This window comes from Marmota monax, unplaced genomic scaffold (assembly GCF_021218885.2).
Source record: "Marmota monax isolate L192 unplaced genomic scaffold, Marmota_monax_Labrador192_F-V1.1 WCK01_AAM20220418_F8-fsc00237, whole genome shotgun sequence".
Lineage (NCBI taxonomy): Eukaryota > Metazoa > Chordata > Mammalia > Rodentia > Sciuridae > Marmota > Marmota monax.
The window spans coordinates 2,110,438-2,125,442 of NW_026694627.1; the positions used below are offsets into that span (position 1 = coordinate 2,110,438).

Genomic DNA, 15,005 nt, shown 5'->3' on the forward strand with positions numbered 1-15,005 from the left:
GCATTGCTGAACCTGCCTCACAGGAGGAGCCTTTGGGAGACCTAGTCTGTTGGCCCTGGCAGCAGCCATGCATGAGAACCAGAGGCAGACGGTTGGTTTGGTGTCCTACCCCAGGCCTGCTGTAATTTGGGGTGCTGGGTGCTCCATTTATGGAACCTGAAAGGTGATCCTAATGCAGCTTGTGTGGTGCTGGTCAGAGGCCCACTTTTAGAAACCATGGATCTGGCCCATCCTTTTTCAATGTCCATCCGACTTATCGCAGTATTTCCTAAGTACGAGCATGTCCGAGACAGAAACGTGCACATACGTGTGTGTACGTACACACACAGGGGTTGTTACTCTCTAGATTTCAGAAACTTGAGGCTTAGTTTAGGGCAAGTTAAATGCTACCACAAGAGTCATCTGTTAGGTTCAAAATCAAAAGACAGCCCACGAGGCCCTGCAGAGCCCAGCAGGGAAGAGACTGCTGCAGCTGGGGCTCTGCAGCAACTGACAGGTGCTGGCACTTGGCTGGGCCTTGAGGAAGAATGGGTGAGGAGTAAGGTGCATGCCTGGCTGGTGGTCCTCGGGTCCTTGTTGGCACCCTCTTAGTGACAGGTCCCAGGCCCTTCAGTGCAGCTCTTCTGATACTTGAGCAGATCCAAGCTACTGGGAATGAGCTCCTCTGCTCTGCAGGTGACAGCCAGCCTGTGCTGTCCACCACATCACCCTGGATGTCAGAGCTCAGGGGCTCTGGGCAGACACTCGCTGGGCCACTCACTCACAGCTGTGCAAAAGCAGGCAAGAGGCGGCCCCAGGAGGTGCCCAAGGTCACAGAGATAGTGAACGGCTGCGCCTGGACTGGGTCCCAGGTCGTCTGACTCCCTGTGAAGTGCTCTTTGGAATAAGCCACCCAGATGCCCTGGCTTTATTTAGAAACGGCCTTTAGATCTGAACATTGAACGTGGCACAGCTCGACATACTTGGGCTGGGGACACACTGGAAACTCTTAGTCACTTTTAACTCGTTCATTGAGCATCTGCACAACTTTCTTCATTTCATCTATTACTTGATGAACATCTGTCAAGCAGCCTTGCTGATGTGTAGGACTCTGCTCGCCATGCCACAGACCTCTCTGGACCAGACTCCGTCAGCACCGTGGCGCGGGTCTGGCCTGCTCTCTGTTCCAGCCTTGCCTGCTCCCCGTGAGCACTGGTCCCAGCTCTGAGCACAGCTCCTCACTGGCCTTCCCTCGGGGTCCCCCAGAGGCCTTCCTGTTGGCATCTGAAGCTGCCCTCCCTTGCTCTGCAGGGTGGCCTGCTTGTGTCCCTATAGGACCTGTCACCAGCTGACGGCTTTTATGAATGCCCATTCCCTTGGTCAGAACAGCAGGGACCTTGACCGTATGCACTGCTACGTCCTTAGCTACTATTTGGCCCAGAGCTGAAAGCACGGCTCACAAAAGGCTTCATTGAGGGAGTAAGTGACCCACCAGCAGCAAACCAGCTCGGAGACCGCGGCCGGTGCAGCAGTGAGGCCCAGGAGTGCTGAGTGCGAGGGCAGCACAGTCTTCAGTGCACAGGGAATTCCCACACTGCTCCTCAGTCCCTTCTGGGCAGTGCTGGCAGGTGATTCTGTCGTGATTCCACAGCAACCTGCCATCAACCCAGCCTCAGCTCCTCCCACAGCACACATCTGGGTTGCAGAGAAGCAAGGGACACAGTGTGGACATTTACATACTCACAGGACAAAGTGCTGAGCTCCTGAATTTACGAGGGGACCAGTCAGACGGGCAGGGCGCATAGAGCAGCCTGCAGAGCTCTTTTCCCAAGATGCACATCAAAGACGGGGCTGCGTGAGGTCAGTCACGGCGAGGCTTCACCTCCCTGCCGAAGCGGCCCCAGGGTGGGCCAGCGTCCAGGAACACGGGCTGGGGTTCCAGGGCCAGGCTGTCATCACTATCCGGTGACTTGGGGTAACGTCCCCTCTCTTGGGCTTGGTTGTGAAATGTGGTCAATGCGTCCATCCACCCATCCCAGTGCTGGATACTCACTGGCTAAGTGCTCAGAGGGCCAGCGCTGAGCTGCGCAGCGGGCACACCCAGGAGGCTGAGGGAGGGGGACATACTCATGCAGAGACATGGAGGAAGGATCAGGAGCAAGGACAGGAGGCCTTCACTGAGATGCACAGTTGGAGAAGGACCCAGACACAAAGGATGTGCAGCACGGGCTTGGGCTGGGGGACACATGCCCAAAGCTGGTTGGAGACCTGGCGCAGGGGCGGTGCAGGGAGAGTCTGGGCGGGGGCGGCGGGCAGCGGTTAGTGGTTAGGCCAGGGCAGGTGTAGGCCTGAGTCTTAGCTGTGTCTGCCTTTGGGCCACTGGGGGGCCACTGGGGAGCCCCTGCCAGGGGGTAAGCAAGAAGTGACCTGACCCTGGGTTCTGTATGAAGACTGGGGTGTGGGGGTGCTACTGCCAAGAACCAAGTTAGGAACCCGCTGCAAGGGTCTCGGGATGATGAGGCTCAGACCAGCCTGCAAGTGGCAGGGATGGAGAGGACTGGAGGCCCCCAGAAGCACTGTGGGGGCAGGACAGCGGGGAAACTGCACCTATGGGAGCTAGAGGTGCTGAGTCTTCCAGACCCGGTAACTAGGTGACCAGAAGTCAGTTCCCAAGGAGAAGAGGGACGGGGAGGCGGAGACCCAGCCGGGGCGGGGGATGTGGCTGTGGGTAAAGCACTTTCCCCTGGAATGTGCAAGAGGTGACATCAATGGACAGTCTCATATGACTTGGCACTCAGAAGAGAAGGTCAGTGGGTGACAGGCATCTGCGTGTCACGTGGACACAGAACAGAGACGCCATCTCTTCCAGGTCTGACTGCGGAGGAGGAACTGTCCACAGAACCGAGGACCACAGCCAGAGAGGCGGAGGGAAAGGCAGGGACGTGGCTGTGGGAGGGTGGCTGGGTGCTGAGGAAGAGGCCCAACCCTGCATGTCTTCAAGGACGCCAGGCAGGAGGGACAGGTGATGTTTGGGTGTGGGCACTCTTTGGAGAAGCCCAAGCTGGTGGGCAGAGGCAGCTTCCCGTCTCTCCCAAGGGGCTTGTGGGAATGTTAAGGAGAACAGTCCTGGCACTGGCCAAGGCCAAAGACACAGGAGAAGATACGCAAAACGGACACACCCTGGGGACAGGTAGAGCAGCGAGGAGTGGGTGGTCTGTGCCTCAGCCACACCTGGCAGGTGGCTCAAACTTGCTAAGTGTCTGCTGGGTTTGCAACATGCTACCCAACAAGGCACCTCGGATCATAGCCCACAGCACAGGGGAAGGTTCCTCCCACCGTCCCTCCTCTCCTGAAGACCCTCATGTGGCAAGTGTCCTGCCCTGTACCCTCAGCAATGTCACATGGCACCAGAGGGAAGAATCTGACACTTAGGCCCTGCCCAGGGCCATGGACTTAATCAGCAGACACCACACCCTCAGCCTCCTCACTCCTGCGTGACTCCGTGGAAACAGGTCCCCTCCTTCCTGCAGGCTCCATTTATGGGAAAACTTTTATGAAATAAACTGTAGGCTTCCCTCTCATCCACCTGCCCTTGACCATGGGCGCCTCGGCCGTGGACCTAACAGGGGAAGGAAACGTGGGGTTCTCTCCCATGAAAGGCCCATGGTGGCACTTCTTTGGTGTCACCTGAACATCACCAGCATGCTTCCCAGCTCCTGCCTGAGCGCAGGCGCCCCCGCACACCTGGGCCCGGGAGACGGGTGCTCATCGTGGGTGACGGCAGAGCGGAAGGGACAAACGTTTGGTTTCAGATGTGCAGGAAAGAACCTCGAAGATTGCCTTGCAAGAACAGTGACAAAGCACAGACAGCAGGATGAGCACCCTCGGTGCCTGCGGAGACCCGGCTGCTCTGGTTGGCTGGTGGCTGTGCTGCGGGAGGACCTCGGCCAGGGCAGCCGTGCCCGCGCTCTGGAACCCCCCTCGCTTTCTCGGCTGCGCAGCATTCCGCCACCACGTGGTGACCCCGGGTCTTTATTCCCGAAGGCTCCCAGGGCACACGGAGCTTCTATTAATTAAACTTGTGCGTTTTTCTCTGGTGAGTCTTCTGTCACAGAGGTCAAGACAAAATGCCATGGCGTTCTTTCTGCCGTCTACGGCATCCGGGTTTTGGCCACTTATTCTTTTTGACACTCGGGAGTTGTTCTCTGGGACGCACAGGGTGGAGTTTCTCAGGAGGGATCCTGGGGAGTGGGACGACTGTGTCAAGGTATATGGGCTCTCACGGCCACCTCCTGACAGGTGGCTTATGCTCCTACCTTCTTCAATTCTGGGCAGCCTGGGAGAGTAACCTAACTTGTGTTCCCCTGATCATTTCTGAGCTTGTGCCTTTTCACACGTTCACTGACCACTCTGATGTTTTTTTTCTGAGAGTGATGTTCACGACTGTGGTGCTTCTTCTTCTTCTTCTTTTTTTTTTTTTTTGGTGGTGGGGGTATCGGGTGTTGAACTCAGCCACTGAGTCACGTCCCCAGCCCTGTTTCATATTTGATTAGAGACAGGGTCTGAGTTGCTTAGCACCTCACTTTTGCTGAGGCTGGCCTTGAACTCGCGATCCTCCTGTCTCCGCCCCCGAGCTGCTAGGATTACGGGCATGGGCCACTGCGCCCAGCACCTGCATTTTCTGATTGCGTTTGTCTTTTCTGGATATAGAGCTTTAAGGTTCTGTGAGTGTTCAGCTCTTGGAACTACTGGTGAGACCTGGCTGGGACTCCCCCACACAGGACTGGGCACCGCACAGCCCTGGGAGATGCCATCTGCACCTTTGTCATGACAAACACGAGGGGGAGTCCTGAGTGCTTCTCTCAGATGATGTGTGATGTCCTGGAAAAGGGGACCTCTCTCTAGGTCACACGTGAATCCAGTGGTGCCCTGGGTGTGTCTTTGCCCGTTCTTTAGGGCATCTTCCCACGACAAAAAGCTCTTACTTTAAAACTCTAATGTGGAAGATGGCAACCATCTCTTTCTTTATGGAATCCTTTCCAGGTAAGAAAGCATCCCAACCAAGGGTCCCATGCTGTGCATTCTCTTGGAGCAGGAGTAACGTGCTAACTTGCCTTAATTTGTGATTGCATGCGATGTGAGGGGTCCAATTCATGAACTCCACAGAGAGGGACCACTGTCAGGGATGGATGGTGCATGGAAGAGTCCCCTTTCCTCAGTGCTCGGGGAAGCCACCTCTACAATGTGTCTGTAAAAAGCAGCTGGTCTGCTGCTGTGTTTTTATTATGTTCCGTTGGTCTGCATCTCTGTACTCCAGTAATCTGGTAGGGCAAACCCTCCATTTCTTTTTTATTCAATATTATATTTATTATTACTGACCATTTGCTCTTGAATATACAGAAATTCTAGAATCAGTTTTTTACTTTAATTAAGAAAATCCTGTTGGGTTTATTATTTTTCTCCTCTCTTTGGAGTGGTACTGGGGATTGAACCCAGGGGTGCTTCACCACTGAGCTACACTGCCCCCTCCCCCTGCCCTTTATATTTTTTGAGACAGGGCCTTGCTAAGTTGCCGAGGCTGGTCTCAAACTTGCCATCTTCCAGCCTTAGCCTCCAGAGTAAGTGGGACTACAAACACCTGACTCCTGTTGGGATTTTGATCGAAACAGCAATAACTATTATTATCAAATGAGACAAATCAGTCTTTTTCATAACAGTGAGAATTTCTATCTATGAATACCTAATTCTTCCCATTTAAATCTTCACTATCCATCAATATAAAGGTTTTGTTTTTCTCCCGAAAGAGCTCTGAAGTACATTTATTTCTAGGCACATTTCTGTGATGCTTGTTCTCTCCAAGGGTAACCTTTTAAAAAACCACTTTTGGTTTGCCGCTGCTGTGGAGTATGTGATCACTTCCACACATTGATGTGTATCTAGAAACTTGTTAAAAATTGAGCCTCACTTGAAAATGGGCACTTTTATTTCTTGTGTTGTAATACTTAAACTTTTATTTCCCTTGTTTTTTTACACTAGCTAAGACTTTTCATTAAATGGAAGTAGCAACCACAGGCGTTCTTGTCTTGATCCTGGTGGCAAAGAAAATGTTTTCAACACCACGGGATCTGGTGACCGATGGATGTGTTTCATCAATACCTTTTACCAGGTTAAAGAAGTTTCCCTTTATTCTTAGTTTGCTGGTGGTTTTTTTTTTATCAGGAATGGATTTTATCAAGTTCTTTTCCTGTAACTATTGAAATGACAATTTTTCTCTTTTAACCTATTAATGACATTAACTGACACGGCTACATTTTTTTTTTGAATATTAAACCAAACAGTATCCTGTGATAGATGGAGTTGGTGGATTCACTGGCCTTTCTAAGGCCCCACGTGTGCACTCATAAATAAGGCTGAATTTTATTTTCTTGCACTGTTCTCGTCTGGTTTTGGCACTGAAGTCACATAAGCCTATAAGATGCTTCCTAAAGGAGCATGCAAAGGATTAGAACTATGTGCTCCCTGAAGACCACGAGAACTCTCCCAGGGAGCCATCTGACTGTGGGACGCTTCTGGAGGAGCTGCGAGGCCATCCAGTTCCCACTGCCTCTCCAGTCATTGGAATAAAGCTGCTTCTAGCATTCTCTCCTCACCTCTCCCACCTGCTCAGCTGCGACCTTGTCCCCACTTTTACATCTAACGCTGGTCCCAACGGCAGGTGGGGTGGGGTGGGGTGGGGTGGAGGCTGCCTGAGCGCCCGGATGTGCACGTTCTCTTAGGCCCTTTCTATTTCATGCATTTCAGTTCTTATATCTATTACTATTAATACCCATGTATTTACTTAATATTGTTCATTATAATTAATGGGATTTAATTATTATTGATATGTAATCCTTATTATTAATATCATTAGTTTTAATTAACGATATTGTCATTTCCTTGTTCCTGTTGGAATTATTCTGTGGCACTTTTCTCAATTTGCTGTGGGGGGAGGACTTCCCAGTCTCTCACTCCCTCTGACGTAAGCACCTGGGTTACTGCCCAAGAGGGTTTTCGTCTCTCAGGACAGCTGGCCCAAGAGCCTCCGGCCCCTGCTAGGGCTGCCACAGCCAGCTCCCCACCCCAACTGTCCAAACCAGGACCCACCCCAGGGAGAGGAGAAGGGGGACAGTTCAAGAGACCCCGCATTTTCTTAGAGGGTGTTTTACCCGAGGGCTGGTTTAAGCCGTCCTTAGGCTTGGACATGCTTTCAACTGGATTCAACATGCAGGTTAACACCTGCCCCCCATCAATCGGCTGGGATCGAAAAGCAGAAAATTAGGTATGGCAATCAATCAATCAATCTAATTTCAGTGTGAGTTAGCTTTGATGACTTTGCTATAATAATTATATATAATTGTTATGATTAGAAAATCTCAAACTTTTCAATCAAGGACAACAGCTATTTACAGGATTCTTGCGAGGCGTTCCCGGGCACCCGGCACCTTTCACCTCATCAACAGCGCCACCATCCATGTGGCAGAGGGAGCCAGCCTGTGGCTGGGGGTGAGGAGAAGGGATGCGGGTCCCAGGTGAGGCAGAGCGGGGGAGCAGGGAGGAGTCTAGCGGGTAAGTGACTGCCCCAGCCACCAGGGCAGGTCAACCCCACACGTGGACGCCCCCCTGGAAACTCAGTGCCATGGACCCTGGAGTCAGAGTGCCTGGCTGTCTGCAAACCTCCTCTGTGGCTCCTGCTGGCTCTGTGTTCTCTTTCAGGGGGCCTCGGGGAGGAGGCAACCTGTACAAATTCTGCAGCAGGGCCAGGGCGTGCTCAGGGCAGAGAGCAGGCTCAGTGGCCCAGGCCCCGGCTCCATCTCTGCTTGACAGAATCAAAACCAAACAGCAACAAAACAAATTCTGGGCAAAGAACATTTTCTACACTAGTCTGTAGTTTTTGCAGGAGCTGAAGTGCCCTGGGACGAGCTCAAAGAAAAAGGCGGGAACCAAAGCCAAGTTTGGCAGAAACCAAGGAAGGTGCCGAGAGAGAGCCTCCAATGAGAGGCTCCATGAGAGGCTTGCTGGGCCCCACAGGCTTTCCCAGCCTCCGGCAGAGGGAGACCACCTGTACCACTCCCGGGGCCTCCTGCAGAGTCCTCTGCATGAACTCACAGCGAACCTACTTCCACAGCAGGAGCAGCACTCCTGCGTCTGAAGTAACTATGAGAAAGTCACTAAGTAACTAGACATTTCTATTAGCTCACTTAACATCCACAGAGCACACGGGAGGAAGAGGAGATGGGGAGGTGAGGCCAGGGTGCAGAGCCACAGGTACTGGGATGAGCAGGTGTGCAGAGCTGGCTGCAAGGGTGCGGTGGGGCGTGGCGGGGTGGTGGGGCCTGGCAGTCGGACCGTGTCACAGATTTCTGCTGAATGTAATTTTAGCTGCTCTTGCCTCAAATAAAGGAATAGCTCTGAGCCATGGTGGGTATGTTAATTTGCTTCATCACAGTGACCACTTTAAGATCTGCACGTATCCCGTGACATCATGTTGTATGCCTTAAATATACCCAATAACACTTATTTTAAAACACATAGTAATTACCAGAGGTTTGATAACTATTAATGGTGCTAAAAAATTTCCTTTTCAAAGTGTCTTTTAAAAGTGGGCGAGTGGCAAGCCATCCGCTCTCAGGCATTGCCTTCCTCCTGTGGGGCCTGGAGGGTGCTGAGGAGTGAACCCAGGGCCTCACACATGCAGGCAGGCGCTCTGCCCAGCCCAAGGCATTTCCAATCTGACAGGACCAAAGTCAAGCCCCTAGCCCACCGAGAACACAGGACAATCTGTACAAAAACTGGCCTTGATTCTCCCCCCTTAAAAAAATCAATTTAATAGATAAAAAAAGGTGATATGGGGGGAGAGAATAGATGTGTGTGCGCTGCCAAACCCAAATGCAGCATGGGAACCGACTGCGCCCAGGGGGGACGGGGCAGGGCAATTCCAAGAGCAGCTTGAGAAAGTAGGGAAATGAGATTCTGGACAAGGGCTGGATAACCTGGAGTCACTGCTCTGTCCCCAGGTGTGGGTGGTGATCACTGTGGCAATGCTGGGCAATCTTCCTGCTTCCTTAGTTTAGGGGACACACACACAGGTTTAAGGGCACAGTGTCATGCTTGGAAGCAAAAATGACCAAAGTGGTCTTGGCACCATGGTGAAAGCACAAACAGCCGGACAGGGTCAGACTTCGTGGATCAGCTGAGCCTTTTTTCAGCAGTGAGGCCCAGCGTCACTTTCTGGATAGAAAATGGCCCCTGGTCACAGGAGGAATCTGTGCTTATACAGGCTTCACTGCAAAGTGGCTTAACCATTCAAGACTAACAGAACATATCAGGGCCCCCAGGAGACAGGCTGAGAGAATCTGAAATTTGTTTGTACTGGGCAAATGTGTTTTTCTGGGCAAGGATGGAGGATCCAGAGTTCGGCACTTATCCCCCCACCCCCAGGGTCTACTGTATGTCTCTGGGAAAGCACATATTGGGAGAGGATCAATGCTTGCTTTTCCAGGGATTGTCCTGTCACTGGGTGATGACTGCTTCACTCCCAGGGATTGTCCTGTCACTGGGAAAGGATCGATCTTATCAGCGTTCTGCTTTCTTCCTCCCTCCCTCTTCCCAGGCCACTCTGTTTTGGGGCTGTCATTTCCAACCCTCAACGCTACCCACGACTTATTCCCACATGTTTAGAGAAGGCTGGGTGGAGAGCAGACGTGGCAGACGCCACCAGGTGGGCAGCTGGGTGGAGGTGCACAGGTGTCAGTTGCACTGAGCCTTCTATCCTTAAGCGGCTTCAAAAATTTTCAAAACAAAAGAAAAACAAGCAGACACAGAAGCCTGCTGGGCTCTTTGCAGGCAGAGAAACCCTAAGCCAGGGGCCTCCCAAAAGCTTCGGAACAGAGAGCAGATAAGATCAAGTGCAGGAACATGTCAGGTAAGTGTCACTCATCAGGTGAGGATCTGGAGACAGACATCAAGGACAAGACTATCCAAGGCATCAGAGGCCTGGGATCTGGGCAGCCTGCTGGGCCTCACCTAGCCAAGGACATAGGCACTCCACGAGGCTGGGTACATAAAAAAGAGGGACACTGATCCACCTGGGGAACTCCTCACTGGCACTGCAGCCGCTCTTCTCCATGGACCTGGGGTGTCCTGGCATCTCCCTTCTGGCCTCCTGCCTGCCCAACACACCTCCTCCCCTCCCCTCTGCTGTCACCTGCCTGCTGAGGGTTTGCCAAACAGGAGCTACTACCGCTGGAGCCCTGGGCCAGGATTCTAGCCTTCCCAAGCGGTGTCAGCGTAAGGCACCAGTGTCCAGGCTGACCCACAGGGGAACCAGGGACCGCAGGACGACAGCACTCCTCAGCCCCCCAAAACAGCCCTCCCTTCAGGCCCTCCCCTCCTGGGCCTGCAGGTCACCACTTGCATCTTCTTGGAACCTGCTGTCGGCACAGGGCCGGGAGGGAGCCGAGCGCCGCCCTCCTCCACCCTCGGCGCTCTCCGTGGGCGCCGTTCCTGTTCTCAGGCAGCAGACATCACAGGATGTCTCGGGTGACACGCTGCAGTTGTCTGCCAGACAGCTCAGCCATTCTCTGGAAGGAACCACTAGAACACACTCCCTCACACCAGCAGGCTTCCTCCTGTGATTCCTGCCTGGCCTCTGGGGTTCAGATCCAGTGAAATTCCTCCCCTACAACCCTCAGAAAGCACCAGAATCTTCTGTCTGTTCCCATCTATTCCCTGCAGGAGGCCTGGGGCAGCAGCAGCCCAGACTAACTCATAGCACAGGGCGACCCCTTGAGGTGTCCGTGGGCTCCTAAGGCCATGGAAGTGCAATCCTGCAGGGCATCTGTCCCCTGAACCCCCGACACCTTTCCACATCAACATGCAGCTTCCCTTTCCAGAAGGACTTGCACTGAGGACCCGGAGGGGAAAGTCCCATTACGAGTGCAAAGTCTGCACCATGTGGGGTCAGTGCAGCTGACGAGGCTCTGCCTGGGCAGATGTCCTGTCAATGGCATCGACTCAGTGAGACTGAGAGGGTAGGCACAGGGTGGCTGGGGTATGGACTGAAGGCGAAGGCTTACCTCCCCCTGGAAGCTCTTCAGCAGCGGCGCTACCTGCTTGCGCAAATCCTGGGGCAGCAGCAGCGGGGCAGCAGCAGCGTGGGGAAGGAAAGAGAAGGGAACACTGGTTAGCGCTTTAAGACAGCTCTGAGCCCCAGAGTTCTGAGCTGATGCCCACTATGTAAAGCCCTCTCCCAACCCGCGTGCCCACTTGGGAACTGACGCTCCCTTACGTGAGAGCACAGTGGGTCTCACTTTCACTAAGTCCCGGTTAGAACGTGCCATGGGCTGCAGTCCCCATGTCGGTCTAAGTGGGGTCACTGAGGCTGCTTCTCTCGGGAAGGCCTGGGCCACTGTCGTGTTTCAGCAGCTGTCTTGTGCCCTGCTAACGGGAGGGCCAGCCTATTCTGAAGCCCTGCCTGGCAGTCACTAGGAACTCCACCCTGAGCCAACAGTCCTGTGCCCATGCTGTAGGAGGGGACAGCCTGTCCACATACCCCTACGATCTCGAGGATTTACTTTAAGGCGTCTAAACCCCTGTCTGAGCAAGACCCACACGCCAGATTGGATTCACTACGTCTGGGACAAGAACATCCAACAACTTCTTTCAGTTCCAGGCTGACCCAGATGTATGTGCCCATCTGAAACCGGCCAGGGCTGGTAAGGACAGACACCAGTCAGACCAAGGCACAGGAAGAAGATAAAGTATTATTTTAGAAAAATAAACCTAACGCTATGAGAAAATACAGGAGGAAAGATAAAGTCAAATTATGGTGGTGAGGAAGTGCTTCACAGGGACAGCGGGCGAGCTGGGGAGAGGGGCAGGACTTTTGCAGCTGATAGCAGAGGGCCAGGGCTGGGCTCTCAGGGCGCCTGCCCCTGCCCTGTCACCAGAACACCCTCAGAACAAAGGCCAGCAAGGCACAGGTAAACCTGAGCCTGCGCCTGGACTCTGTGGACCCGGGGTGAAGGCAGGCAGGAGTGGGGGCTGGGGTAGAGTTTCAAGGGGTTCAGAACAGGGAGGGGGACGGCAGATCTGGGCAGCGCTGATTCCGACTTCTGGCTCAGCCACTCTCTAACTGTGGGACAAGGGAAGTCACTGTGTTTGTGAGCCTCAGCCACCATCTCTAAGTGCCTAAGGGCGGCTTCGTCTTCCTGGGAGGAGGTGGCGGCAGGTGGGGCTGGGGCAGGCTGCTTGGCTCCTGGCATTCCGCCCTTTCCAACTGGGGCCCAGTGAGCCTGGCACCTGGACCGTCAGCCTCACACAGAGATGGATGAGGGGAGCCCCACCACCTTGGGGCAGTGGGGAGCCCAGTCCTCTCCCACTCTGGGATGCTGCAGTTCTAGAACTCGCTAGAGGTGTGCCAGCTTTGGTAACTGCCTGTTCAACAGCATTTTGGGTTCCATTAGCCAAGCTCCTAAATCAAAGGGCCCTCCATGCTTAGCTCTTGCAGATGGACTCCCCCAGACATAAAACTACCCATCATCTCCTCAGGGCCGCCTATGGCCTACCCAGGGAGCCCTGGTTAGGAAATCTCGCTCCAGGAGGTGCCGTCCAGCGCGGGGGCCGATGGCCACGTGTGGCTATTTATGTCTAACTGTAACTTAATTAAAGCTAAATAAGGTTGGAGAATTCAGCTCCTCAGCCACTCTGGCCACGTGAGGCCGGCAGACCCAGAACGTCCCCAGCACTGCAGGGCCCACGAGCGAGGCGGCTCCGTGAGCTTCTGTGAAGGAGCCACCCCACGTGACTCGGCCCCTCACTGCACAGACAATTCATCCCCCTCTCAGGGACATGCTTTTCCGAGAAAGATGCACTCCTAAACATGTTCCCTATTCCCTAGAGAAGACCACGTTTCAACTCCTCCACTGGATGGTTTTTTGGATTCCTTTTTTTTTTTTTTTAATATTTACTTATTTTTATGTGGTGCTGAGGATTGACCCCTGGTGTCCTGGCAGTGTCCGTATAAGAGGGAGGCAGGAGTGCCGGGGTGAGGGAAGGGGACTTGAGGACAGACGCAGGGTCGGAATGCTATTGGGGTATAGGCCAGGGACCGAGGGCAGCTGGGGAGCTGAAGGAGACCAGGACAGACCCATCGCTGGTGCTGCTGAAGGGAAAATACTCGGACCACATCTTCGCGATGGCCTGGTAATCCCGTTTGGGATTCGTGGGCTCTGGCCTCGTCAGATAACAGATCCCTGTAGTTCTGGCCTCTAAGACCAGGTGAGCGGCTGCAGCAGCGGTGGGAAGGAAAAGCAGGCGGGTTCTTACCCTCTGCACTCCTCAGAAGGTGGAGGGCAAAACGTAACACTGCGAGGGGACGAGGGGACAAGGGCCACCAGGGTTGATGCCACATTCCAAACACCGTGAATCAGCCACAGTGCTTTGCAGGAGGCCTGGTCTCCCTGGGCAGTGATGCAGGAGGGTAAGTGCAGGTGGGAGGTGTGTGTGCCTTGCCGGTGGTGACCTGGCGCCTTGCCGGGAGTGGAGACCCTGGTGGGGGCAAGGGAGGGCGCAGGCAGACTCCCCTGGAGAGAGGGGGTTCTCCCCCTCCCCAGGCAAGGACAACAGGAGAATGGCCACGTGGCACGACTGTGGTCCAGGACAATGGATGGAGTTAGCGTCCGTTTCCGCAGAGGCTGAATGTGCATGAAGGTGGCCTGGTTGGGAGGCGTGGCTGCCTTGGCCAGCGTGGGCTAAGAGGGATGCCACTCACCCTGCCCGGGGCTGACAGTCCATGGCACCCAGGGCACCAGAATCGCCTCTAACACACTACACGAGCGACCCTCCTCTCACATGGGGAGGCATAGACACGTGTGCATCTTATTTTTAAAAACTAAAACATGAAAAAATCAAGGAAAATAAGCCAATGAGAGGCTTGCCTTCCAACTGTCAGACGCCAAGGAGCTGGACTGGAAGCTGGCTGCTCGCCCCAAGGGGACTATGTTCATGGGGTGGCCCTCAGGCCCTGCCCTGCAATATCTGACAGCCAGTAGCCCCTGCTCACCCCTTGGACCCTGAGCAGTCCCCTGGAGACAGGCAGGGTGGCCCAGCACAGGCTACGCTTCCCAGCATTCTTCCCTCTGAGCTCCAGACAGGGACTTGGTGACAGGAGCGCAGCCTCTGCTTTCCGGCTGGGGCTGCTGCGGGTGGCGTGGGTTCTGCCTGTCCCTCTTCCTGCAGCTTCCAACACAGAGCTAGGTGGCATTTTGCTGAGGACACCCAGGCACGGGTGGGTTGAAGACTCTAGAAAGTTGGAAGCTGAGTCCCCCCACACCAGACCCCATGTCTGCTTCCCCAGGGGGCTAACAGGCCCTTTCCTGCTGACCCCACTCTTGGGGCAGGCTGCAGTGTGGCCCGGGCCTGGAGCACAGGTGTTCTGCAGTCTGGGAACTGGCAGTGGGTCGGGTCGGCAAGAAGACCGAATCTGGACCTGCTGCCCTGGGTGTTAGCTTGACCTTGGGCCACATGTCAGGCCAGCACTGGTTTCCTCCATGCTACAAGGGCCTGGCACACCAGAGGGACTCAGCCCTGAGTGGAGTGGACATGAGAGCAATGAAAGAACAAGTGGAGAACAGACGACCCTCCAGGGGGGCCGAGACCCAGCAAGCGGGAGGTCGCAGCCTACAGAAGAGCCCTCGGGCCTGGGTTCCTGCCTAGGGTGGCTCTGTCCACTGCAGGCCAAGCCAGCCACACACAGCTTCCTGTTCTCTAGTGCCACCCTGACGACGCAGCTGGAATAGGTGAAGTTGGCTTTGACTTCATTTCACCCAGCGTGTCCCAAATGCGACCCTTTCACAAGAAATTGATGTAAAAATTAACAAGGTATTTTTACGTATATTTCCATTTTATTTTATTCATTGAGTTTCATTTCTGCTTTGAGGTTCTGCTGTCTGCTGTGCACTGCATGCTCAGCTCACCGTCTCAGTTTG

The 15,005-nt window shown here is 54.2% G+C and overlaps 1 protein-coding gene across 10 annotated transcripts in view; it reads right to left on the minus strand.

Moving 5' to 3' along the window:
- Cux1 (cut like homeobox 1) overlaps positions 1-15,005 on the minus strand; it is a 328,888-nt gene that overhangs the window by 162,640 nt on the left and 151,243 nt on the right. For all 10 annotated transcript variants that reach the window (XM_046422858.2, XM_046422857.2, XM_046422855.2 and 7 more), the window contains exon 3: positions 11,094-11,141. In XM_046422858.2, coding sequence (XP_046278814.1) covers positions 11,094-11,141 — 48 coding nt within the window. The remainder of the gene's footprint in view (positions 1-11,093; positions 11,142-15,005) is intronic.